At 42.3% G+C, this 27762-nt stretch overlaps 1 protein-coding gene across 1 annotated transcript in view; it reads right to left on the bottom strand.

The window, feature by feature from the left end:
• Positions 1-27762, bottom strand: part of TRAF3 (TNF receptor associated factor 3) — a 112443-nt gene that overhangs the window by 9938 nt on the left and 74743 nt on the right. The window contains exons 9-11 of the mRNA XM_074996468.1: positions 26034-26108; positions 24183-24275; positions 18698-18838 (exon numbers count right to left, since the gene is read on the bottom strand). Coding sequence (XP_074852569.1) covers positions 18698-18838; positions 24183-24275; positions 26034-26108 — 309 coding nt within the window. The remainder of the gene's footprint in view (positions 1-18697; positions 18839-24182; positions 24276-26033; positions 26109-27762) is intronic.

Consider the following 27762-nt stretch of genomic DNA (forward strand, 5'->3'; position numbering starts at 1 on the left):
TTTTGAAAGTGTGTCTAAGTGATTAAAGAAACAAAAGTCAGCAGAGCACATGCTTCTGGTCACTTGAGCATCCTTTGCTCCTAGATTTATACAGGTCATGCATCCTGAAGGTGCTCCCTGATTCAGCTGTATTTTTACAGCTATTCATAATTATAAAAAACCATAAGGTCTTTGTTCAAGACAAGTGCAGAAAATCTTCTCATCTCTGAAGCAGGCACAATAATTTCATTTCTCACTACTCTATTTTAGTAAAAAATAGAAACTAAGAAAGAAGCAGCACACCCACCAGATTGCTTCAAATCTAACACAAAAACTATGGAATATTTTACATTGTCACAGTTAATTTAGAATAGCAGGAATTTTAGCCAGAACCATACATTGAAATTATAGCATTCAAACAATAGTGAAAAATGTATGAGAAAAAAAACTACTTTGGCTACCAGCTACAGTTAAATTCAGAATCTCATCCACTTTATATAAATCTATCAGAGCTCATTCAACAGCTCTGGCAAATTTTAAAATATTTTACCTTCTAATTTTTTTTCCACTTTAATACAAAGACCGGTTCATTTCAATCTGTGTCTGCTTTCTGGGCAGATGAACTAAGCAATCAGTGTTCTTGTGGGCATAACCCAAATGCCCCACACCTTCTTCACTTCCCCTCTGGATGTTTATTTTAATCATTCAGTTTCAATACATTCTGGAAATTTATAATGAGTAAATGAAGGCTTTGATTTTGACATTCTAATGGTAGAATTATAATATTCTATAAGTATGTTTTATCTTGCTATAGCTAAGAAATTCTAAGCAACGCGTTAAATTTTAAGAACAAACATTTCTTTCTTACAGCGATGCTTCAAAATAAGTATGTATGAATCTTGAAATATGCACTAAATCAAATATATTATATGGACATGTGCTCTCATCAAATAGATAAATGTCACTGTGTATTGTGATACTAATCACAAAGTACCAGTCAAAAGCACCCAACAACTTTATTTCTTTCTTTGTTCCAGGACAAGAGGCCACAGAGGGGAATAAAATAGACAACAGCCTTGGGCTGTATATGTAAAAGGGAGCACACCATGAGATGACCTAAATTAATTGGCTGTGTCTACATTAGCAAGTTCTTTCAAAAGATTTTTCGAAAGAAGGGGGCTCTTTTGAAAGATCCCACAGAGTGTCTACACACAAAAAGTGTTCTTTCAAAAGTAAATTGAAAGAACACGGCACTCCTTTTGAAATTCTTCTTCCTTTCCCTTTTCAGGAAGAACACCTTGTTTCAAAAGCTTCTCTAGAAAGAAAATGTGTAAATGCTCCACAGGGCCTTTCTTTTGAAAGAGCAGTCCTCGTGGCACCTGATTCTTTGACCCCTGTCCTGTTCTTCTGAAAGAGCGGGGGCTGTGTGGACGCTCTCTTTCAAAAGAGCAGCTCACTCTTTTACCTGCTTTTTTTGTGTGAGGACATGCTCTTTCGAAAGAAGTTCTTTCAAAAGAGATCTTCTGGAAAGGCTTCGTTCAAAAAGATGTCTGTAGTGTAGATGTAGCCATTGTGTAAGAGCATATTAGCAAGCTTAGACCAGGAGCTCACAGATTCAGAAATACACATATAAGTTGGTGCTTGACTTATATTCATGGTACTAGATTTAGCTTGCATACTCACAGGTGCAATGGCCCTCTTTTTGTTACATGTTGTACAGTGCCTCACATAATGGGGCCCTGACCTCTGACTAAAACCAATAGATACATTTCAAAGTAAATTTTCAGATGAACCTGAAAGTACGACTATGGGGTAAAATACAGTAAAAGTGTAAGCTGGGCTTTTCCCTGGAAACAACAGGGGAGAAAATTATTGGACTACTGCCTTTTTTAAAAAACAACTTATTCTCCATCAAGCCATATTTAATATGCTATCCTTGACTAAAATGCACACAAGCTGTACAATGAGACTTTTGCTGGCTGACAGAAAATAAGATATTTTATGCTTCAAAATTGTTGAGAAGAAATTTCAGACACATGGAAACCAATCTGTAATCTACTGAAAAGGAGGCACATGGACCGTTTGCCTCTTCCCAACAGGCAGGCAGAGGATGTTCACACTGAGAATATTTACAAACTAAAACTTATTTTAATACAGCAGTGGAGAAAGAGAAGTTACTCACTGTAGTAACGGTGGTTCTTCGAGATGTGTCCCCGTGGGTGCTCCACAATAGGTGTCGGGCTCACCCGGTGCCGCAGATCGGAAATCTTCCAGCAGTTTCTCCTGGATCGCGCATGCGCCGGCACGCACTGCTCCCCTGCGCGCCCCCGGCCACGTGCGCGATCCGGTCCACACCAGTTCCTTGACCAACCGCCTCGAATGCTCCTGAAAAACACTAGACAGAGATCCGAAGCGGGGAGGATGGGCGGGTGGTGGAGCACCCACAGGGACACATCTCGAAGAACCACCGTTACTACGGTGAGTAACTTCTCTTTCTTCATTGAGTGTCCCCGTGGGTGCTCCACAATAGGTGACTACCCAGCAGTAACCCAAGAAAGGAGGTGGGTAATCAGTTTATGTGCAGCTTGCACCCGAAAGGACTGCTGTCACAGATGGGTATCCTCTTGGAATACCCGACGTAGGGCATAATGCTTGGCGAAGGTGTCGTAGAATGACCAGGTCGCCGCTCTACAGATGTCTCTCAAGGCGATGCCCTTGAAGAAGGCTGTTGATGCCGCCACCGCCCTGGTGGAGTGAGCCCTAGGCGGGGCCAGCAAAGGAGTCTTTCGAAGCTCGTAGCACATTTTTATACAGGACACAATGTGCTTTGAAACTCTCTTTGAAGAGAGACTTTCCCCTTTTGACCTGGGAGCGAGAGACACTAGAAGCCTGTCCGTTTTCCGGAAGGATTTAGTTCTGTCTATGTAGAAGGTCAACGCCCTCCTCACGTCCAGAAGGTGCAGGCGTGCCTCTTTGCCGGAGCTGTGAGGCTTTGGGTAAAACGAGGGTACAACTATTGGTTCGTTAAGATGGAACTCTGAAGAAACTTTTGGAACAAAGGCTGGGTGCAGCCGTAAGGTTACCACCTCCTTTGAGAATACTGTGCAGGGCGGCGTTGCCATAACTGCTGCGAGCTCACTGACCCTGCGAGCTAACATAATTGCAAAGAGGAAGGTTGTTTTTATCATAAGGAGACGTAGAGGGACTGTGGCTAATGGTTCAAAAGGTGGACCCGTTAGCGTGCTGAGCACCAAGTCCAAGCTCCACAAAGGTGGAAGCGGTTTCCGAGGGGGGTACAGGTTTACCAACCCCTTCAAGAACCTGGTAACTATAGGATGGACGAATACCGCGGGCCCCTCCTCTGTATGCCGAAAGGCTGATATAGCGGCGAGGTGGACTTTTAGTGATGATAAGGAAAGCCTGCACCTCTTGAGGTCCAATAAATATTCTAGTATTATCGGTATAGGAACGTCAAGGGGAGCTAATTGCCTGGCGGAACACCAGGCTGTGAATCGAGTCCATTTCTGCTTGTAAGTCTTCCTGGTGGAGGTCCTTCGGCTACATTCCAGGACTTGTTGTACTCCCTCCGTACATGTGCTTTCTAAGGAGCTGAGCTATGGATTAGCCATGCTTGTAGGCGCAGGCCCTGAGGGTGCGGGTGCACTATGGACCCCTGAGCCTGCGTGAGTAGATCCGGAGCCACCAGTAGAGGGAGCGGTGGGCGGTCCGACATGCACAGAAGCAAGGGAAACCATTGCTGCCGATCCCACATTGGGACTACTAGTATCATGCGAGCTCTCTCCCTTCTGGCTTTCTGCATGACCTTGTGGATAAGCGCTGTGGGGGCGAATGAGTAAAGTAGGGGGCCCTTCCATGAAATCATGAATGTGTCCCCCAGGGACCCCCGCCCCACTCCTGCCCTGGAGCAGTACTGGGGACACTTCTTGTTGTGCTGGGTGGCAAACAGATCGATCTAGGGAAACCCCCATGTATGAAAGGTCGGTCATAGCAGATCGGAGCGGATCTGCCACTCATGCGTGAGTGCAAAGCGCCTGCTCAGCTGATCTGCTTTCACATGGTGAGCGCCTGGCAAGTACGAGGCTTTCAACGTTATGTTTTTGGCGATGCACCAGTTCCACAGTCGGACTGCTTCCGCACACAGGGCACGGGATCAGGCTCCTCCTTGTCGATTTATGTAAAACTTAGTGGAGGTATTGTCTGTATTGATTCCGACTACTTTGCCATATATGTGGTCTCGAAAATGTTTGCAGGCATTGAACACTGCTCTGAGCTCCAGTATGTTTATGTGCAGTGTCTGTTCCGCAGGAGACCACAGCCCTTGCGTCACCTTGTCGCCGATGTGCGCTCCCCATCCTGTGTGGGAGGTGTCGGTAGTAAGAAAAATAGAAATTTGTGGTTGGTGAAAAGGCACCCCTGCTAGCAGGTTCTTGGGGTTTACCCACCACGCCAGGGATCTGCGCACCTCTGTCGTGGGCGACACCACCCTGTGGACAGTGTGGGATGCCGGTTTGTAGACGCTCGCCAGCCAATGCTGCAGGCTTCACATGTGCAATCTGGCATTTTGTACCACAAACGTCGCTGCCGCCATGTGGCCCAGCAGCTGTAAGCACGTTAAGACCGGCACCGTGGGGCTGTATGTGATGACTTGCACCAGCGAAGTGATGGCGCAGAAGCAGGCGTCAGGTAGGTACACCCTTGCTGTGACAGAGTTTATGCGTGCCCCTATGAACTCTATGTCTTGTGTGGGGTCGGTCTTTGACTTCGCGAGGTTGATGGACTAGGCCCAGCGAAGAAAACGTGTCCGCTGTGATGCAGATCATGCGTAGGACCTCCGCCTTCGAGGCCCCTTTCAGTAGGCAGTCGTCCAGGTATGGGAATATAAACACCCGCTGTCTGTGCAGGTAGGCTGACACCACTGCCAGGGTTTTGGTAAAGACTCTGGGGGCCGAGGAGAGGCCAAACGGAAGAACCCTGTACTGGAAGTGTTCCTTGCCGACCATGAAGCGGAGGAAGCGCCTGTGTGCTGGGTGGATCGTTATATGAAGTAAGCATCTTGTAAGTCGAGGGCTGCAAACCAATCTCCATCGTCCAGTGCCGTGAGTATGGAGGCGACTGTAATCATCCGAAAACGCTGCTTGCGTAAGTAGCGGTTGAGGCCCCGAAGATCTAACATGGGCCTCCAGCCTCCTGTTTTCTTCTCTGTGAGGAAGTAGCATGAATAAAAACCTTTCCCCTGGAATTGTTCCGGCACTCTTTCCACCGCCCCTATGAACATAAGGTGGTCCACCTCCTGCTTGAGCCTCGCCTCGTGGGTAGCGTCCCGGAGGTGAGGCCTGGAAGGAGGCTTCGTCGGTGGGAGCGACTGGAAGGGGATCGCGTAACCTGTGGCTATGATCTCCATTTGTCTGCGGTGATCTTTTGCCATTGGGAGTGAAACGGTCTGAGGCGATGATGGAACATGAGATGAGAGTGGCATTGCGCGATGGTAGTGATAGTGCAGCCCTCAACATGCCCGTCAAACTTGTTGCCTTTGGGCCTGTCCCGAGGGTGTACGGCTTTGTTGAGAACATTGTCTGGGAGTTCTGTACTGTTGCTGATGTCGCCCTTGGTCGTAGCCCCATTGATACTGTGCACGCTGTGGTTGGTACAGGTAGCGTCTTTGCTGAGGGTAATATTTTTTCTTCCTATATGGAGGAGTGTAAATACCCAGGGTTCTGAGTGTAGCTCTCGAGTCCTTACTAGAGTGGAGGACCGAGTTGGTTGAATCTGTGAACAACTTTTGCGTGTCAAAGGGAAGATCCACGATCTTCGCCTGTAGATCCCTCAGGATACCCGATGTCTGGAGCCAAGATTCTCTACGCATGACCACTGCTGTAGCCGTTGAGCGCGCCACCATATCTGCCACATCCAGGGCGATCTGGACTCCCATTCTCAAAGCTGCATAGCCCTCTTGCACAATTGCCTTTAACACCGGCTTCTTATCTTCCAGAAGTGAATCCATGAGAGAAGTAAGCCTGGAGTAATTATCAAAATTATGGTTCGCTAGGTGTGCCGCATCATTTGCCATTCTCAGTAGCAGGGTGGAAGAGGAATATACCTTCCTGCCAAACAGCTCTAGCTTCTTGGCATCTTTGTCTGATCCCCCCGATTTGTACTGAGAAGTCTTTGACCTCTGCTGGGATGACTCGACCACCAAAGAATTTGGTTGTGGGTGACTGAAGAGGAACTCCATGCCCTTTGCCGGGACGAAGTACTTCTTATCCGCTCTCTTGTTCATAGGCGGAGAGGAGGCCGGAGTCTGCCATATGGTAGTGGCTGACTCCATAATAGCTTCGTCCAGCGGAATAGCAATTTTGGATGAAGCCGGGGGTCTCAAATTTTTCAGGAGTTTGTGATGTTTCTCCTGCACTTCTGCCGTTTGAGTGCCTTGCGTGAAAGCCACCCTTTTAAACAGCTCTTGGAACTGTTTGAGGTCATCCGGGGGAATGACATCCCCGGGGGCCATGGCCTCACCTGGGGAGGATGAGGAGGAACCACTAGGATAAACCTCCCTCGAACTCTCAGGTTCCTGCGGCCGATGATACACCTGCTCGCTGGAGGATTGCGAAGGAAAGTCTCGGGGTTCTAAAATTAACTCCCCTTGAGATAACTGTGTTTCCATCCCCGATCGAGAGTGTCCACGGGGGTATTGGATGGCCGGGGGGGACCTGCCCCTGGGCGTAGGCCTGGGGTGTCTGTGTCCAGCATGATAAGAATGACCATGGCAGCACGGGCCCGGGTCCGGGGATGGAGACCTGGACCACTCTCGGGGTGTGTACCCCCGATGTCTGGGAGAGCAAGACCTCCGCGATGACACAGATAGCGGTGAAACTGGTTTGTGGTAGTACTCCAGGGGATCCAATCTCAGAAAGGGTGAAGGTGGCCCAAGCCATGGTGACATTGGTTCGAGGAACGGAGGAGGTGGTTCTGGATAGGCCGGTGGAGACCCAGGCCTTCTGGGCAGCGTGCGTAGCACAGGGGGAGGGCTTGTTGTCAGTAGCAGCACAGCCCTGTCCGGAGAAGGGCTGCGGTGCCGGGTTTTTGTTCTTGCCTTTCCCCTCCACTGCGGGGCTGGCACCGCCCCCTCCCATGCCGGGGATCTTGGCCCCGCTGTTGGCGCCGTGCTCGGCCCGCTCAGCTGCGGTGCTGCGCGGGTAACGTCCTCCGGTGCCTGCAGGCTCCGTGCCTGTTGGCCCTGCGCCGTTGGTGCCGCCGGTTCTGGCGCTTGCCTGGCCGATGCTCTAGGCGCCGCGCGTGCCAGCTGTTTTGTAACCGGAGGCTCAGCCTCTGCCACGTGCGCTGCCGCCCTGCCACTTGCCTGAGTATGCGGCTGGGGGCTGTGTGCTCCGCCCGTCCCGCTCGCTGAAACCGCCGGCAAGGATCGAGCTCGGGAGAGTTTCCTCCGTTTCTGCACCGAGGGGGTCAAAGAAGCTGCCTTCCTCTTGTGGAACCCAGAGGGCCCTTCTGGTTGAGGCCTCTCCGGCAAGTCCGGCTGGAGGGCCTTGTCAAACAAGAGCATTTTAAGAAGCATTTCTCTGTCTTTCCTGGCCCTGGCTGTGAGCTTAGCACAGTGGGAACACTTCTGGGTAACACGTGATTCCCCAGGCATCGGATACATTCACTGTGCCCATCGGAGGCCAGCATAGCTTCACGGCAAGACTCACACTTTTTAAAGCCTGAAGAGGCCATCGCGGTGAGTCTTTTACTGTTAATAGGATACTTAGCACTTAATCCGTGCCTGTTTACCCGAATCGCAGACACCGGCCTGCAGGGCAGCGGGCGGCCTACTGGCCTTATGTCCACTCTTCTTCTCCGCTCCTCTCTCTCTTTTTATTATATATTTTTTATATTCTCTTTGTCCTCTTTTTTTTTTTTTTTAAACTGGAAAAAAACAACAATTTACACATAGAAACACTATCTAATCTGACTCTGGCCATAGCCTGAGAGGATTCCATCTGCAGCCGATGGCAGTTGAGAAGGAACTGGTGGGGACTGGATCGCGCACGTGGCCGGGGGCGCGCAGGGGAGCGGCGTGTGCTGGCGCATGTGCGATCCAGGAGAAACTGTTGGAAGATTTCCGATCTGCGGCGCCGGGCAAGCCCAACACCTATTGTGGAGCACCCACGGGGACACTCGATGAAGAATTATATTTTCTCTGAGTCATTAGTCATCCTGCAGATCTCACATTATATTTGTAAATTTTCAAGCAGATATAAAGTTTCTATTTATGACTTTCTATTTCAGCCATTGACCTCTCCAGATTAGCACACATAGCTCTATGCCTACATGAAGCCATATACAATTTTTCTGGATACTGAAGTTAGTGATTTTTAATTTTCTGTAGGTAGATACTCATTTGTTATATATTTAAACTATTTATGAACATCTTTTGTATTATTTCTGGACCAGTCCTAGCCACTAAAACTAAGCATTCTTCAGGACTTAAGACAATAGGTCCAACAGACAAATTTAGCACAGCACATATTGTAAGGCACCATTCAAGGCCTATTAACACCCTGGTAATTACAGGACAAAAAGTGGAATGCAATTGTTGTAATAAGCCATAAATCCAGTCTCTTGGTTCAGTTGTGATTTTTAGTGTCTAGCTCCCAGTCAATCATGTCAAGAAGCAATAACTGATTCCTTCATGGTAATTCTTCTTTTCCTTTCTCAGCCCTACCACACTATGTGAAAAGATACCACAGCAACTCCCCCTTAGAAGGAAAGTATAAATCAATAAAGTAGTATCTATGCACTGAACAAGGAGAATTTAATGCTTCCTAGAAATATTTCTCGAGGCCAATGAAATTGCCTAACGTTTTCTCAAGATATGCTATTGAGTACTGTTGGGTTTATTTCCCCATTCATGAGCATGTGAAAACATATGGAGGAGCCTATTTGAGGTTATATTCTGTACTCCTGACAGGTAAGTGGCTGGTATGAAAACATTGTGGTGAATGCACCAATTCCATAGCCTTAGTGCCTTCATGCACAGGGAGGGTGATCTGGTGCCCCTTGTTGATTTATATAAATCACGAACACTATGTTGTCTGTCATGATTTTCACGTAAATGTCCTTTATTAGTGAAAGAAAACATGAGCATGCATTTCTGATAGTTCTTAGCTCTTAGTTCGAAGAAGCTGATATGGAGACACTTTTTTTCCCCAAACCTTGTGGTTGTTCAGGTAGGCTCTCGGTCTATTAGGGATGTATCCATTAGCAAAAACAATATCATTTGGGGGCCTGTATGAATAAGATCCCCACAGAGACATTTGTTAAGTTTATCCACCATTCCAGTAAGTATTCGACCCTAAAGGTATCGACAGTGCCTTGTCTAGCCTGTTTCTGTTTGGTATGGAGACAGAACTGAGCCATGCCTGTATGCATCTCACTTGTTGTGTCATTTGAGGTATCACAAACATGCATACCACCATGTTCCTGAGAAGCTGGAGGCAATGGCTGATTGTTTGTGGGATGGCTTGAAATTTCTCTGACAGCGATCGGAGAACAAAATCTCTGTTGCACAAGGAATACTCTTGCTTCTACTGTATTGAGATTGGTCCCTATACACACCAACATCTGGACTCGAATCTAGGTCAGTCTTTGGCACTGATCTGAAAACCCAACTGTGCGAATACATCCATGGTCCTAAGGGTGGCACCATTGGGTGCTAAATGAGAAGGCTCTGAGAAAGTTGTCTGAGTAAGGGTAAACCACAATCCCCACAGTGCATAGATGAGCTGCCACTAAAGAAAGGACTTTGGAGAATTCTTTGGATGTGGCTTCAGAGGCCAAAAGGAAGTACTCCATACTGATAATGATGCTGACCAATAGTAAACCAGAGGAATTGTCTGTGGATGGATGGATCAATACATGGAAGAAGCAACAAGGGGTCCTGTGGCACCTTCCAGACTAACAGAAATGTTAGTCTGGAAGGTCCCACAGGACCCCTTGTTGCTTTTGCAGATCCAGACTAACATGGCTACCCTTCTGATACTTGACATCATACATGGAAGAAGGCATCCTGGAGATCAAGGGTCAAGAACCAAATATCCCTGTTCTGCAGATGGAATAACTGCTGCTAGTGTGACCAACCTGCATTTCCATACCTTGTGACTTGTTTAGAGATCTAGTTTGTCTCTCCAATGTCCTTTTCTCTTGGAAATCAGGAAACAATGGAAATAGAAGCCTCTGCCCTCTGAGGTTCACAGGAATAGATTATATGGCTCCTAAGCATAGCAAAAGATATATCTCCTCTCAAGATTCTTGTGAGAAAGGTCCCTGAAGAGGGATGGGAAGGGAGAGCAGTGAAGTGAATAGAAGAACCTTGGAGATGACCTCCAAGACCCATCAAGTTGGAAGTTAAATATTCCTAGCTTTGGAAGTAAAGAACAAGGTGACATCCAATAGGATGTGCAAGGTTTGTAGATCTCAGGTGATGTTGTGGGGAGTGGCTTCTCAGGGTCTAAATCATGGCACTCAAAGAGATGTTTCGAAGTCTATGGCTGAGATACAGAGGACTGAGTGGTGATGTTTTACGGCTTTGAATCCAAGGCCTCTTCTGCCATGCCTCATAATGCTGCTTTGGCAGCAAGTATTGGGGTAGTCAGGATTGATGAAATGATGAAGAACTGAATTTCCATTTCTGTCCCAGTGTGTAGATCCTTAGTGAGCATAGTGGGGTCCCAGAGTCCTCAAGAGAATGCAGCAAGGCATCAGTCTTATTTAAAAAAAGTTTAGACCCACCAAACAGAGGTCTTTGACCATTGTTTGTACCTCTTTTGATGGTTCTGAGAAATGCAATCATGATGCCCATTGCATCACAACAACCACTGATACAAGACAAACTGCTGTATCTGTGGCATCTAGTGTGATCTGGGACACTCTTCCTGATATTAACTGACCCTCATGTATGACTCCTTGAAACTGTTCCCATAGTGCTTCAGGAAAATGGCCAATACATTTATTAGGTTTATTGTGGTTCATATGGTCATACACCCCAAATAAGGCTTGATAAGTTGCGGTTCTGAAATGCAAAACTGCGGTGGAATATCCTTTCCTATCAAATGAATCTAATCTTTTCCAGTCTGTCAGAAGAGATGGATTTAGGAGAATAATGTTGACCATAGGCATTCATAGCAGCCCCACTGATAGAGGATACAAAAATGGAATTCTGCATTCTTGGAGGGCACATACTTCATATTAGTGAACTGATACTTGTGCTCACAAGCACCCAAACCTCAGGACTATAATAGTCCCCTTGTCCTTTTATATGCTTGTGAGATAGAGAATCACATTTGATAAATGACCTTAGGAGGATCTAGAAGTGCCTCACTGACAGAAGGTGTGTGCACACCCAAGTCCTAAGCAGGAAAAGGAGGTGTGAAGTGTATGCCGTAACATGTAATGTTGTCTTTTCCTTCCTCTCAGGGAATCTGAGGTGTCTGCCACCTGTTTTGTGAGAGCCTGAAATATTTTAAAATGACATGGATGGTGGGGACATGGATGGTGGAGGGGGCATCACCTCCTCATTTAGGGAGAATGCGATATTAGCTAGTGGTGTAACCTCTTGTAATCTGACTTCTTGCTCCTCCAAAGTTTCTTCTTAAGGTTCTGGAGCTCTGGAAACAGAAGCAGAAGGATTCAGTCTTATTGATTCTTGGTAGGAAATACCAGATGTCTGAGAAATATGATGCATGCAGGCTGCCCGTGGGTTTCAACTACTGCAGCAGAGGAAAGGGCCTGGGTGGTGTAACCCATGGGTGGCGATAGCAGGAGTAGTGAGGCTCACACCAAGGATGTAACTGGGAGTGTCCTGGTTGATGTACAGAGATGCCATATGAGACCTATGAGAGAGTACCACCCTGACCATCACTTGACCCCTTGCTATACAGCAGTAGAGGAGACAAGGAGAAATGAACATCTCAGCACCAGTGCAGATTTCAGGAACCACAATGGGCTCAGTCCTGGTGCCCTGGCATCAAACAATGGGGCCTCTAGAATCTCAGCTACCATGAGAAAAATTAAACTCCTGGGATACCGCAGTAATTGGTACTGACAGGGCTTGTCTGTGCTGGCTTGCTGGTATTGAGTAAATTGAAGGAAATCTTGTATGAGATGACTGGTCTGACACAGGTTGTTTGGAAGGACTTTGTGTCACATGTTTCCACTTTAACGATGATGGGATCACTCATTACTGAGTATGACTGTCTTCCATGGGAGCTGTGGATGCACAAGTGGCTGCTAAGCCCTATTCTTGAACACAAAGTTCTATTACAGAGAAGACAGATGTTTCCAGGTATGGCAGGAGGCTATTGACTGACTGAAAGCCAGTCTCTCCTTCCATCTGCGTCTCTTGTCCACCTCAGCTTGTCAGCAGGCAAATTCATAATGCAGGGGACCACTGCGTATTACTTCTCTCCATTTTGAACAATCCTGGGCGAGTGTCTCCCAAGCGTCAATGCCAATATTGCACTTTAAGGCTGTGTCTAGACTAGCTACCAGCTTCGAAGGGGGCATGGTAATTAGCATGTTGGGAGGTTACTAATGAAGTGCTGCAGTGCATATGCAGCACTTCATTAAGCTAAATCTCCCCCGTGGCAACTTCGAAGCGTGAAACTTAGAAGTGTTGGCTTGCATGTAGGGGAGTAAAGGAACTTCAAAGTAGCGCGGACACTTTGAAGTACACGCAGCTGACCCACAGCTACACACAAGCCAGCACTTCGAAGTTTCACACTTCGAAGTCGCCATGGGGGAGATTTAGGCTAATGAAGTGCTGCATATGCACTGCAGCACTTCATTAATAATCTTCCAACACCCTAATTACCATGCTCCCTTTGACGTTGGGGGCTAGTCTAGACACAGTCTAAGTTATTGTTCAGCAAGTCCTTATAACACTTCCATTGGCCTCCTGTGTTGTGATATTCTTCTTTCAGCTGAGTAAACAGGACCTGCTTTGGATGGCGATGGTCTCCCAGCTGGACAAAATGACCTGTCCTGAGAAGTTGCTGATGTATGATCATTGTCTCGATACTGGTGGTCTTTGCCTCTTCCAGAACACTAGTGTTGGTGTGTATATCTTCCCCTTTGATCTTCAAGATCTTCCAAAGGCTGTGTTGTGATGGCTCCCAAGGACTTTCAAGTGACGTCCACAGGTTGTCCAGATTTCAGACCCATACATCAATGTTGGGAGAATAACGGCCTGATGAACAAGAAGTTCGGTGTCTGTTGAAATATCATGATAGTCAAATTCCTGTGCTGTAAAAGAACGAAGGCTGCAGTGACACAGCTCAGACAGTGTCAGATTTCTGCATCAATATCTACCTTGGATGAGAGATGACTTCCAAGGCAGAGAAAAATGGTCAACATTCTCCAGTATTTCTCCATTGGATTTAATAGATGGAGCACATGGTACCTGATTTGGAGAGAGCTGATGGAGCAAGTTAGTTTTCTTGATGTTCAGTGTGACACTCAGACATGTGTAAGCATCAGCAAACATGCTCAGGATAGTTTGAAGATCTTTCTCAGAGTGGGAAAATTCTGTGTTGTCATCAGCATAATAAAGTTCCAGAACAGATGTGGTGGAAATCTTATTCTTAGCTTGCAGCCTGCTAAGCCTGAACAGCTTTCTATACACTCTATGCATGATTTCTATGCCAGCTGGAGTTTTTCCAGCAATTAGGTAAAGAATAATGACAATAAAAACCACAAACATGGTTGAGGCAATGATGCAGCTGTTTGTCCTTCGTAAGATTCACTCTGGGATCCAGTACTACTCAGAACAGTAGCTTTCATGTTGTCATGAAGCAACTTTAGAACACTGACATATTTATCAGGACATCCATTCTTCAAAAGTACAATCCAGAGGGCACAGCAATTCACCAAATCAAAAGCTTTAATCAGATCAATGAAAGCCACTTACTGAGGTCATTTTTACTCATGACACTTTTCTTGAAGCTGCCATGCTGTGATGATCATAGCCATAGTTCTGCAACATGGCTGGAAACTGCTCTGTGATGCCAGTAAAATATCTTCTGACAAGGGCATATGGTGAATTACAACTTTACCTGCAGTGACAAGGAGAGAACTATCACATTAATTTCTATGGTTCACTTTATCCCTTTTCTTGAAGATGGTGCCAGTAAGGGTGTCCCTCCTTTCACTGGGTATCTTCTTCTTTATCCAGATTTTAAAGATGAACAAGTAAAGCTGGCAAATTAGCTCTGGCCAACCACCTCTAAAGATTTCAGCAGGGATTCCATCTGGACCTGCAGCTTCTTGTTCTTCATCTCCTTAATGGCATTGTGTTTTTCATGCAAACTGGGAAGTCTCCAAACTCGTACCTAGGAGGTCACTGGGGGATTCACTCAAGGACTTCATCTGCAATCACTGAGTTATGGTTAAGAAGATCTTCCAAATATTCTTTCCAGTGAAAATTGATGGCTTCATTGTCCTTCAAAAGTGTGGTTCCATCTTTAGAATGAAGGGGATTCATGCCATAACAAGCTGGCCCATCGACAGCCTTAGTGGCACTGAAGAAACGACATGTGTTGTGGATACCAACAAGATGTAAGACTTTTTACGCTTTCTCAGTCCACCATTTTTTCTTGAGTTCTCTGGTTTTACATTGGACTTCCACACTCACCTTGGCATGAGCTTCTCTCTTTGTATTAAAATTTATGTCCTGCCAACCTTGAAATGCCACTCTCTTCTCATTGATGAGATGCTCAATTTCAACGTCAGTATCATCACACCAATCCCAATGTTTTCTGGTCTGGCAGACTATGGTTTTCTCACAGGCAATGATGATTACTGCTTTCAGCTGGCTCCAGTGTTTCTCGATTTCTTCTGGAAATTCTACTGGGAAGCTTTTCTTCTAAGACTGCTTGGAAGTGGTTAAGCTTACTGAGGTTCTTCAGATCTAGAAGCTTCAGCTTGTGTCTGACCTGCTTCTTTTGCAGCCTCCATCAGGGGCAATTTTAATTTTCTCTGTGGATCGAAGTAGACCAGTCCAGCCATCATTGGCACTTGTCATTGCTCTTCTGAGAAGTACTTCAGGCAGCATCACTTGTGGGGTCATTTAAACAAACAAGCCTCTCCAAGTGGTGATCCATGAAGAGGATACTTCAGTACCTTTTTCACAAAGATGGTGCAGTCTTTCCTCTTGCCTTTGACAGTCATTATCACTGCAGGTCTTTAGGCTTAAAGGCAGCATCTGCACTTGGAGGATACATTTATCCTATGGGTACAATGTTTTGGAGCTGTCAGTGCCACTGGTGAAGAGGTGATCAATTATGCCAGGTATCTCCTCTGTCCCAGGAGCTCAGTTTGAGGACTTGCAGCCCTCTTTTTGGAGACTTTGCAAGGGAACTCATATGATTTCCTCCTCAGTTCTTCCACAGAATTTGAAGGGTCTGGGAACAATCTTTACCATGGAGAAGCTGGAGGACCAAGGTCAGATATCAATTTAAGAGCACCCTCCATTAGGAGTATCAACTTTAATTTGTGGTTCTTTCAGGATCTAGCCTTCCATTGTTGCCAGAAGGTGCACTTCTACGGAATGTCAGACTCTGAGGCAGAGAACACAGGCACAGTGTCCACCTGTAACCGGTATTGCCTCCCTGCAGGAGGCACTGTTTAAACCCAGGGTAGCTTACCATTTATTGAATGCAATTCTCCAACAGGGGAAAAAGAGAGGAAACAGGGTTATGAAGACAGAGTTTTTTAAATGGGAAAAAGACAAACAAACACCCTAAAAGCTAAGAACAAACAAATGGAAACTCAAGTAGGAGCTAAGAAAATGAACTCAAGCTCCGAAGTAAAGAAAAAGTGAACTGAGTGGCATGGGCTGCTGAGAAGGAATGAGGAGGGTTCACCCCTGCAACACTAGTTAGCCTTGAGGCAGAGCATGAGAGACAGTGTATGCACTTTTGGGCCAAACAGACACGGCTATCTAAAACTTTTGATCAGAGGTGCAAGGATACAGATACACCTACTATGTAGCACCTGCAGACACATCACTTGAAGTAGTTTAAAGTTCTAGGAAAGACATTGGTTTTCTAGAGTATTACAATCCACTGAAAAGGGAGATTTAACACTACGTGCATAGTCTGAGTCCACACAACAGTGACTGAGACAATAGTTCGTGGCCTCCTTGTCAAGCTTATGAAACAGTACTAAAGAAGATAATAAAATTTATCTTGGAGACCAGTACAGAAAATCAATTGAATTAAAAGATCCTAAGGGTCCTGCCAACATCCACATGTCTTTTAATGCCTTTATGCTCAGAATTGTTAAGATTGCTGCTGCCAAAATGTCTTGCAGAGCAGAGACCAATACCAATTGTAATCAGTGAAACCTTTGTTTCCAATACTCAGGAAGTTTGCATGGCAGCTAATACTGATATCCAGCTGGAAGTTATCAGCATGCACAAGACTCTGATGCTGAGCAGTTAATGTCCGTCCAAATGCACAATGTCTAGGACTGTACTAAAAGTATTTGTGGCTTTGGCACTTTAATGGCTGGCCAACATGAACCAGAAGAGAGCAGCTCTTGATGGATAATTAATTATTTTTGTCATCCAACAGGAGCTGAGACTGGCCAAATAGTACATGGAAAAAATCAAACTACGATATATTCATAGATTGGTCTTGCAAATTTGATGGAGGCCAGGACTTCAGCACATGGGAGAAATCAGACATTCCGGGCACCATTTGGCTTCGGATAATGTATGTAGAAGATGGAAAGGCAAAAAAACCCTCTTCAACCTTCAGCCGAAAAGGAGCCATCTACTTGTTTCTGATTAAAATGTGTTACTTTAAAAAACAAACCACTCCTAAACAGAAGCTGACCGATGCCATGGCTTAAGCAAGTTTGAAGAATTATAGTAAGTTGTCAATACCTATTTAACATTGCTCTGTTTTTTCCTATAGTTCCTTTGCCAGCATTACCAAGTAAGAGAACTGCAGGTATAAAGACAACTTTCAAGAGAACTTACCTCATGCTAGATTTGCTCAGAAATGAATACAGAGGCACACATCAATTTAAAGCACACCAGTAAGTTGATTCTTCATTTTTATTCATGGCACTAGAGTTAGACTGAAAGCTTGTTGGAGGTGTGGGGGGACAGTCATCTTTTTGTGATATGTTTGTAAAGCATTTCACATAATGGGACCCTGATCTCTGACTGGGGTCCACAGGCAATACAAAGATAAATAATAATCTTCAGATGAACCAGGAAATGTCAAGATAGGAAAAGTACAGAAAAAAAAAAAGTATGCCACTACCCTGAATTACTTCTATGGTGTTGGAATGCAATATTACAAGCATGCCACCATATCTTAAACCACAACCTAAGCAGGGTTAGGTATCATCATGGCTTGAAAAGGAGAAGCCAAGACACAGATGCTGTGGGAGGTAGTGCGGATGTTTCAAACAAATGGAATTTCTAGATGGTACTGAAGCAATGGGCCCAGCATTCTGGTATAGGGACACAGACTTATTGGACATGCCAATTTTTGGATGGACATAAAACTGAACCCCAGTCATATTCTCTTGTTTGGGTACTTATGTACCTCCTACAATACCTACATTTCTCCCGGAACATCAGCTAGAGATGACATGTTCACTTACATTCTCTGGAAAATTGAAATATACTACTGGAGCGTACTGATAATGCTTCTGTATTCCACTCTAGAGGTGATGGTGTCTGGATGGTAAGAATGTTATTTGTAATGATGCATCTATAACTTATGAAAGGATTCTTCAGGGTGAATAGTGCTATACAGGTTAACCCTCTTTTCTCCAGCACTCTCTGGTCTGGCAATGTCTGTGGTCCAGCATGACTTTAGTTAGCCGGATGTCCACTTGCCATGGGTGTGTCCAAGTTTCTCAGTCCCATAAGTTTGCTTATAGCCACTAGTCCCACCTTTCAGTGTTCTGTGCTGTCATTTAGCTCTCATTTAGCCCCACATGTCTTCTTAGAGACCAGTAAGCAGTGGACACTTTGGTAATGCTGTTAGACAATATTGACCTCCCACAGTTGAGCAAATTCTCTGGTTCAGCATCAGTCTGGTCCAGGGGGTGCTGGACTAGAGAGGTTCAACCTGTATAAGCGTAAGGTGCTGTTTTCTCTGAAATGATCAGAGATGAAGTCACTAAATATATGGAAGAAAAACATTTATTCTAATGCAGTGGAGACTCAGGCTGACCCTACCAACCCTCAGTTTAATGGGATTTAACTGGCCTTTGCTTCAAATTTGGTAGTGGTCTGTTAGGTAGATTTTTGATTTATATAGCAGTAAAAAAATAATTACATCATTAGAATGACAAGTGCTTTTCTGACCAAGTCTAATTTAGTTCTATATTTTTTTAAATTAGGTTTTTCAGGCAAGACAGTATTTTTTTTTAAAAATGTAGAGAAGTCAATTTAACATTTTATGGAAAACTTTTTAAAACTATCAAGAGATTTACACATGAAACAGCAGCTGCTGAGCAGGAAAAAAGGTATATTTAAAAACTTTATTTTATAGTATTGTAAACACCTCCTTTTGAATGAAAGTGATTTTTTTAACAGAACTCCTCACTTTGCAAGCGTCAAGGCACAGAACAGAAGCTACTGTAATTTTTGTTTTTAACAGGGAGAGTCTAAAATTCTTACCTGTAAATGAAGTATTTTAGATTCATTATTCCGCAGCATTTCCTTCTGTCTTTCAATTTCTATTTCAAAGCTACAAATCTGATTATGTAAAGTTTGTATACTCTTGTTCTTTTCCAAACTTTCATTCTGGAGCATGGCCACCTGGAAAAAATTCTACAATTACTCCTGCCAAAACTTATGAAAAATACCTGCATCTTCATTTTTTATAACTGTTCTAGAGATTTCCCTTTAAGTTCAGTAGAGAGATCCTAGCAAAATCTCTCTCCATGAGTAGAATATTACCAGAAAAAAACTGCTATTTCTAATCAGTTTTTTCTAGTCCCACAGTATTGTATTGATAGCACTTGGCTTAAAAATGAGAAAAGGGGATAGACAAAAGCAGCACAACATCTTACTTCTAAAAATAACTGTTTATTTGGGTTGCTATTTAACAGGTCAGTGTCCAGGCTATTAACTCACTTCCTCATATGGAGATGGTAGCTGTTCAGAGGTAGCAGCCTATTTAGTTCCAGACTGGGGTTCATTATATTAATATTGCTTAAAGAGAATGGACAAAGAAAAGTAGCAATGAAAAGGCCTATGTAGGAAGGAGGAAGGTTAATCAATACTACTCCCCCACCAGTGTTCCCTCTAATGTTTTTCATCCATGTGCAGAAAAAAAATTATGTGCACCAAGGTATGTGCAGATGTGTACCACCAATAAAAACATATGCTGCTGGCTGTGCACACACTGCTAATCAGCTGAGCAGCACTGGAATCTCTCCTGGGTGGCCGCGCAAGTGCTCATTTTACAGGGAACGCTACCCACCACTATAAATCCTACTTTAAACATGATCAACAAGTATGGTAATTGTGTGGTATTGGGGTGGCTGAGCACTGAAGAAAGGTGGTCAAAGCTACTCAACTAATATTACTGTAGATGAAATCTGGGAACTCCACAGCAAATCCAAAAAAGTACACTAGCCCCCTAAGACGGTGTATGAGTGTTAGTGGGGATATTCCTTTTCTGTATGGCACACCTTTTTATATATATTATTAATTTGTGGCCAGTGTTCTCTAAAAGCTGTGAGCTTGTACAGCATCGCAGGAGAGATTCAATGCAGCCTAGCTGGCTAGCAAAGCGCCCACATCTAGGTTTTGTGTTTCTACCGGTGGTGCACATTCTCACATGCCTCAGTGCACATAAAAATGCACTCTGCATATTGATGGAAAAGATTAGAGTAAACTCTGTTTTTGACTGGTTTTAATTTTAAGCTGTCAGCCATGTCATTGGAATACTATGTGGAACACTATCAGGAGCCACAATAAGTGTGTAAAAAGAGTGTAAGATATTTTTCTTGTATGTGTTACATTTTACACTCTTTCCTTCTGGCAAAAAGCATGCACGGAAAAGTGGAGGTGGGTGAAGTAATATCCTGAGCCCAACTTGCTACAACTACACTGTATCATTTATTATCTATACATTATTCAACAATTAAAGTGAAAGTACGCGGACATCTAGACAATGTCTGGCTTAATACATCTCGGCATTGCTTCTGATAGACAATACAATACACCATTTTTGATCCAATTTAACAAATGTGAAAGTTTCTTATTCAGACTTACTACTTTATACCATATTCAAACAATAAAACTAAACAACCCCAAGACTACCTCTAGTGCTTTCATGCTAAGACATCCTTGACTTCTATCAAAGAGGACAACTTTTAGCACACCACCACTTCTGCTGTTTTAAAATCTTGGTTCAGTCTCTTCTGCAGTTGTGACTTCACTGCCAAGCCAAATGTCAAGAACTAGATCTTTACAAGGCAAGGATATGAAAAAGATTATTTCCATCCTCGCAAAGTGGAAGAGTTGCTGAAGACCCACCCAACAGCACTTAAATTATAAGGAGACAAAACCGCACCAAAAGGGTATGTAGGCCCTGTAGCTTATTTCTAGGATGACACAATAAAAGATGGCCTAGTAGAAACAGGACATGTTTTTTTTTCTTGCATTACAGAGAGAGAAAACAGTTACCACTGAAGAAAAGCATACCAAGTGTACTGGGGATACTTTCAAGAACAGTTTAACCATGTCATAGTCTGCCTGCTGCATAAATCAGATCTTCTGGATGGCTACTCTAATTTGTGCACCCAACTTTTCCTTAATGAATCAGAGTTCTTCACTTCATGTGACATTTTCATTCCCTTTCTCTCACTATTTCCTCTCCATATCTCTTGATCACAAGCCAATTTGCACTTTTTCTGCTGGTATTATATTTCCATTTTTAGGTAAGCTGCAGTATAAAGCTTGTCTTGTATTGTGATTTTCCATTAAATTGACAGGGCCATATCCTGCCGTCCTTAGTCAGATGAACCTCCCATTGTTCTCACACAAAATGTAATCTAAAAGTAACTCATGCACAAATAAACATACAGGATTCAAATTTCATTTGGCTTGTGCCTTTTGAATTTGAGTACCTCAATTTTCAACAGAGGGAGCACAAAAGGAAACAAATTACCAGTATTTGACATAGTGTATCTAGAATGAAGAATCATGAATTTCTTCTTTACTAGTCATATTTCAGTGTTACAGTGTATGCTATGTTGCTGTGTTCCAAGAGCTTTTAATCAATAGAGGTATTATTTTACTATTTTAGAAGATTAGCATAGGAAATCAATTCACACTCTCAAATAAGAAAATGAAAACATTTCTCATCCTCTGCAAGATTAGTTATCTCCACATTTAAATCATATGACATGGCTTTTGTATTTAAACATACATGGCAGAATTACTAGAGACATTATAAATATTCAGACTGAGTCACAATTCCCACCACCAAAATCTCAGAGTAACGTGTGACTCAAATCATGAAACTCAGATTCCTCACTATCCAAAGTTTTTATTTGATTTAAATTTATTTTATCTCTTTACTCTTTTTCAACAGTAGTATTCACTTTCCAATGTTATGTAGCAGATGCTTTGGAAAGGATAGTATACAGCAAACCTGAAAGTTTTCAGTTTGTACACCTCTTAGGTGTTCTACTTTATCAAAGGTCCATTCTGCACAGGAGCAGTTAATTTATTTCTTTTCTTTATGAAAACCCAGTTAAATACATAGGATGAAATTCTGGCCTCACTCAAGTCAGTGGCTAAACTCCCACTGGCATCAGTGAGGCCAAAATTTCACCTACATTCTTCTGCAGAAGTTCTCTCTCTGCCCTAACATTCCATGCCATGTGTTACTTTACACTTAGGCTTTGTTTACCATTTTTAAAAGTAAAGTGCAGCCATGACAGCACTTTAAATTGAAAGTGTGGCCATAGTAGGACCATCAGGAGAGAACTCTCCCAGCACTCTAGGTAAACCACCCTCCACACTCAACAGTGCTGGGAGTCCACTCACAGTAATGCTTTACAGCACTGTAGCTTGCTGTGTTCGGGGAGGTTGGGAGTATGAGATGTTTATTCACAACCCTGAGCTAGAAAGCTGAAGCACAACAAAGTGGCAGGGTAGACTTAGCCTAAGTCACAACCCATTTTGTTACATCTCTCTACAATAAAATCACTGACATGTGATGTGTGGTCAGCTATTCTGGTAACTTGGCACAGTCCTGGGATTTCCAGTGATTCAACTCATTTATTATGAATAGGAAGAAGTCTACAAAGCAGGAAGTGCAAAAAGACAACCGTGATAAACACTAATGTCCTATGATTGACACGAAATTGCACCAAGTCATTAATATTTTTTGCCACTAAAAATACAATATATATAGAATTGCTCAACAGGGCAATTAAAATTCTTCTTTAAGTGCACTATGAAAAAAATATATATACACTGTAAAGCAAGGGAAGAGGCTTTCTTTAATTATGTAAAATAAAACGTATAGCTTGACTCAAATTAGCAAAAAAGAAAATAAGAATATGAACTTATACTTGTTAAAGCTGTAACATTTATGGTTCCTACACTATTACTAAATTATGGAAGCTTCTTCTTAGATCTGACGGTGAGGATAAAACTGAGATGATGTTTCTCATCTTCAGTGAAACTAAAATTTACAGAAACAAACATGTGAATAAAGCCACACTAAATTATCCTGAGCAGGAGAAACTGTTTTCTTGTCAGGCTCTGGGGAAAAAAAAACATGTGAGCACAGTGGGGAAATTGCTCTCCACATAGTTCAGCAAATTCTGGTAAATAAACTTCTGCAGACCGATTAAAATCTTAGGCTTATATTCTCCGTTTAGCAATTAACTCATATCTGGATTGCTTTACCTTGCTTTTACTTTAATATATGCCGTCATTTGACATGCCACATCCTGGTTCGGGACAGGCTAAAGAGGCAGCAGATTTATCTACTTTTAGATTTAGAAGAATTTGTTTAGAAACACTGGATTAAAGGTAATGCAATATTTGATCACCTGGGGCAAGATGGGAGGACAGCCTGGCTCCGCACCCCAAAAGGGGTGGGGACAAGGGGCAGGGCCAAGGACGTTCATCCCTCAGCATTGCCTGGACTGTGGTGCTGGTGCCCCCCTCGCCACCACCAGCATGCACAGCAGGGCTGCCATGGCAATTCAAAGAGGCTTGGAGCTCTGGCCACAGCAGATGCTACTTTGGCAGTGGTGGCAGCCGAATGTCTGGGCCCCTTTGAAATGCCAGGCCTGGGGGCAATTGCCCCCTTTGTACTCCCCCCACCTCCCAGTGGGTGGGCCTGTTTAAAACACTAAACCTTTTACTAAGATCTGTCATTTTAAAATATGTTAACTCATTTCACTACTGATTGAGTGCAGTATTGAAACATTCTGAAGAGTCAGTCTACTAAAGGTCTGTTTTCTAAACATAACCTAAATGCTCCAAATTAAGTTATTATTCAAAAAACCTGAGGCTGCTAGTGGGGTGATCTGCAGTACCTGGTCTCACAATAAATTACTGCAAATCCCCAAAACTCTTTAAAGACAAGAGTTCCCAGGGAGCATTGCACAGTGTGAAATTCAGGTAGACCCAGCATCATAGCAGAAGCCAGCCTGCTTGAGACTAACAGTGTGTTGATTAATAAGTCTCTTCAAGCCAAGAATTTTGGAGAGCTCTTAATAAATTCAAAATAAAAAATGAAGCCGGTTCAGTACGTGCAGTTTTCCAGGATCTGATCTCCAGAAAAATATATAGGTAGCTTCAGCTCCTAACATTGCAGTACTTTCCCTACCGGTACATTCACAAGAAAAAAAGATTGATGGAGAAATTTAATGTCAGCTGGCTAGATAACTTAAATATTAAAATAGTAAATTCACAACAACAAGTGTATAAATTTACATATTTACTTGTGAAGCCAATTTTCTTGTTTTATTGTAATAAAAGTAATGTTACACTGACTAATTTTACAGCTTTTTGGAGCCTAGTGGTGCATTAGCTGTATTTCAAAACAGCTTCTGAACAAGTGTTTTCCTCTACTGTTATAGAATTTTTAAAAATCCATGAAAATTAAAGTGAGTAGAAGATATACCTTATTTTCTAGAGAATTACTCCACTCTTTCAATAAGTTAACATGCTGCACTGCTGAGCTGGCTTCATGTGCTTTAATTTGCTGATTTGTTCCCTGTGACAACAAAGAATTTATACATTTTAGCCAATTTCACTTTTAAAAAAAACCAATAATATAACACAAGAATATAAAATCAACACTACACATTAAGGTACACGAAGGTACTTTACAAAAAGAGAGGGGAAATCTAACTGGGAACGTATGAAAAAGTGAGAAATACATTTAAAATCAAGCCTTTTATCCAATTGCTATATATTTCCGAATGTGCTTATTTACTAAAAGAATTAAGAATGGAGACAAGATTACCTAAATTAATTGTTTCAGAACCATGTCTATAAGCACAATAGAATTCTAATCATGTAACTCAAACATCAGATTCTGAAAATAATTGTTAAACCATTTTAGAAATTATTGTAAAGTTTCCATTGATGTGAATATGAAAAAAGTAAATTTATCATCACTTGAAATTGCCAGCTGTTTAGAATTTGTTAACCAAACCAGTTTACAGTGGCTAATTTGCCACTACAGAAAGTTCGCAAGACACAGCCATTTTTGCATTATTATGTTCAGATTTCCTGCCCCTGCACAATCTGCAAATGTTCATACGAATAACCACTGTAAGTTTACAAAACACACATAGATAATATAGAGTACATAAGATGCAGATCGTGTTATCTTCTACTTCACCCAAATGTTTTGCAATGCAGTTTATATTTGTTTTGAAGCTAGATTATGTTGCAAGCAACTGGAAAACTTTCAACGATCTTCAATGTATATACTCTATATAAATATTCAAAAATATATATGTGGATATATGTACCTATATACACACATATAAATACATAAAAAGAATGAACAGTGATACATAAGACATAACAGTGGGCAATGCTACATCATTAATTTCTACAGTTGAGAAAGCAATTGCATTTTTTTGTGTTTGAATTGTTGAATGTTTTCTTTTGTTCACTGGCAGAACATTAAGGGCCTGATTCAAAGTCCTTTGGCATAAATGGGAAAAGATTCGCATTAGCTTCAGTGGGACTTAGAACAGGCCTTAAGATATCAGTGAGAAAGAAGATTTAGAGGAGAGTTGCTACATATAGATCTAGTTTTGTAAGTCACCGTGCACTTAAAAGTTATTGCATTTAATTTTATAAACTCCTTTTTTCCTGTCAGCAGCATTTGAATTTTTACTGTCAATTGTCAGAATTCGCTGACACTCTCAGACACACAGTATGAAAAAATATTGCAAATATGGGAACAACATTAAAACTACACTCGACCTTTTTATTTTGTGCTGACTTGTAGGATTTAATCTGGAATTTTTATTAATTCTATGTTGCAGTTTCACTATGCACCTATCTGTACACACATGCATTCTAAGAGGGCCAACCTAATTTTAATCATATATTCACACGCAAACAGAAGAAATTAAATTTTATTTCAGGGAAAAAATATTTTCATAAAACAGCTGAAGATATTAGACAGCTTGTGGTGAAAAAATTACTACTTCTCTTATTTCAAAGAAGAAAAATAGTTAAAATTCTTAACGTAATATCTTCTGATCTCACACATCGCTAACTGAATCCCAAGACATCGCCAGTATGGGTATGATGTGCCTTTTATAATTTTATATCTATAAAAATATGAGAAAAAAAAACCCTAACACCCGCTGCATAGCCTCAATCAGTCATGCAACTGGATGAACGTTTCTTAAACAAGAGTAGAGTAGTTGGAACTTTCATGTCAAAATGTAAAATTTTTTTATTGCAGATTTTCATCAATCGGGAAGTATAATTGTTATATACTGACCTGAAAAGTGCAGCCATAACGCTTAAAACTACAGGTACTTGGGGCATTAATACATTCTGACAAATGTGCATTCAACTGCAATAGGAAAAAAATATGAGTTTTGGCAGAAACCGTTTGCATGATAATGCTCAGAACATATAAAGGGCAACAGGATTATCAGATTTATATTGTGTGTCATCTGTAAAACATACAATACATATGTGTATATTATCTCCACTCAGAGTGCATATACACATGTAACCACACGCACATGCCAATACAATATACAGAGAGAGACATTTAATATACAGTGAAACCATCACTGAAGACCATTCCTATAAGCAGCCCCATTTACAAAAGCACTTTAAAAGAAACCCAGGGCTTTCAATACATTTTTGTTTGACTTAATTAAAGGTCAATCTTTATTTGATGAATGACTTTTGCTGGTCTGTTGGGTACTCACTTAGGACCAGTTTCACTGTAGTAACACACATCTTTTCTAACTCATTTCATTAGGAACCAATTGTCAAAACACAACATGCAATTCTCAATGTCAGAATTTAAAATAAAACAAAAATAAACAATGAAGACTGTAAACAAATACTGCATGAAATAGACAAATACTTTATACCAGGGTGTAGTGGAGTCACATTTATAGTGCAGCACACAGGATTCAATATTTGTAAAGTAAAAAAGGCCTATGTTTTGCACAGATTCCAATATTCTGAATGATGATAAACACAGAAAATAATCTGTCCTTTAAAATAACATCACAGAAGCATATACACAGAGCCCTAATGAAATACAGCCATTTTTAGGGGACAAGGCAGCAAATAAATGCAAACCACTTAAGAGCTAGAATGAAGGGCCATTTTTAAAGAGCGCCATGACAAACCTCCCACTTTCTTACAAGTGCCATCTGAGCTTTATTTCCATACAGAGCAGAGAGGAACGAGACACCAGATCCTCACCTAATGTAAATTGTCATATCTCTACTGAGTTCAAGATACTCATGATCTCACTTTAAAGGCCCTGCACAGTAAACTCTATTCTACTCAATTCACCTACCTCCAAAAAAAAAGGCCTAGACTGATCCTGCCTGCATACGAAACTGCGGAGCTAAAGAAATGAAGTTTTTCAAATCTAATTGTCAGAAAATTACATCATTCCCCTCTGCCAAATACAACATTTACTTTATTTTAATCACTTATTGTAGAAATCCACAATGAAAGTTCTAAAGGATTATTTCAGGAAAAAGAAATAAAATCAAAAGAAGAAAAAAGTACAAGATGCAGGTACTGCTTCTTCCAGCTCTTCAAAACTAAACTTTGTGCCAACCAGTAACCATTTACACAGACAAAGAATAAATCTTATCCAATAATAAAACACTATGCTCACTTTTTGTGCACTATCGAGAAACGCACAAAACACAATTTTCTCAAACTTAGGCAGACATTTGCTAACATCACCACAGAATGACTGCCCCTAAGTATTCCACGTGGCTTCAGATTTATTTTCCTAACATTAGAAAAAATTACACAACAAAATTATGCAGGACAAGATAGTAGTCAAAATCCAACCCTACCAACAATTTTAGAGTCCAGTTCCACCAACCCTAATCATCGAGCCTCATATTTATTGTTTTCAATGGGACAACTCACAATGGTAAGGACTAAGCATTTAACTCTTTAGTCCAACACTAAGCAGGACAACATTTAAGCATTTCTTATCAACTTCCGTGGCATTTAAG

Source organism: Carettochelys insculpta, chromosome 6, assembly GCF_033958435.1.
Source record: "Carettochelys insculpta isolate YL-2023 chromosome 6, ASM3395843v1, whole genome shotgun sequence".
NCBI classification, from domain to species: domain Eukaryota; kingdom Metazoa; phylum Chordata; order Testudines; family Carettochelyidae; genus Carettochelys; species Carettochelys insculpta.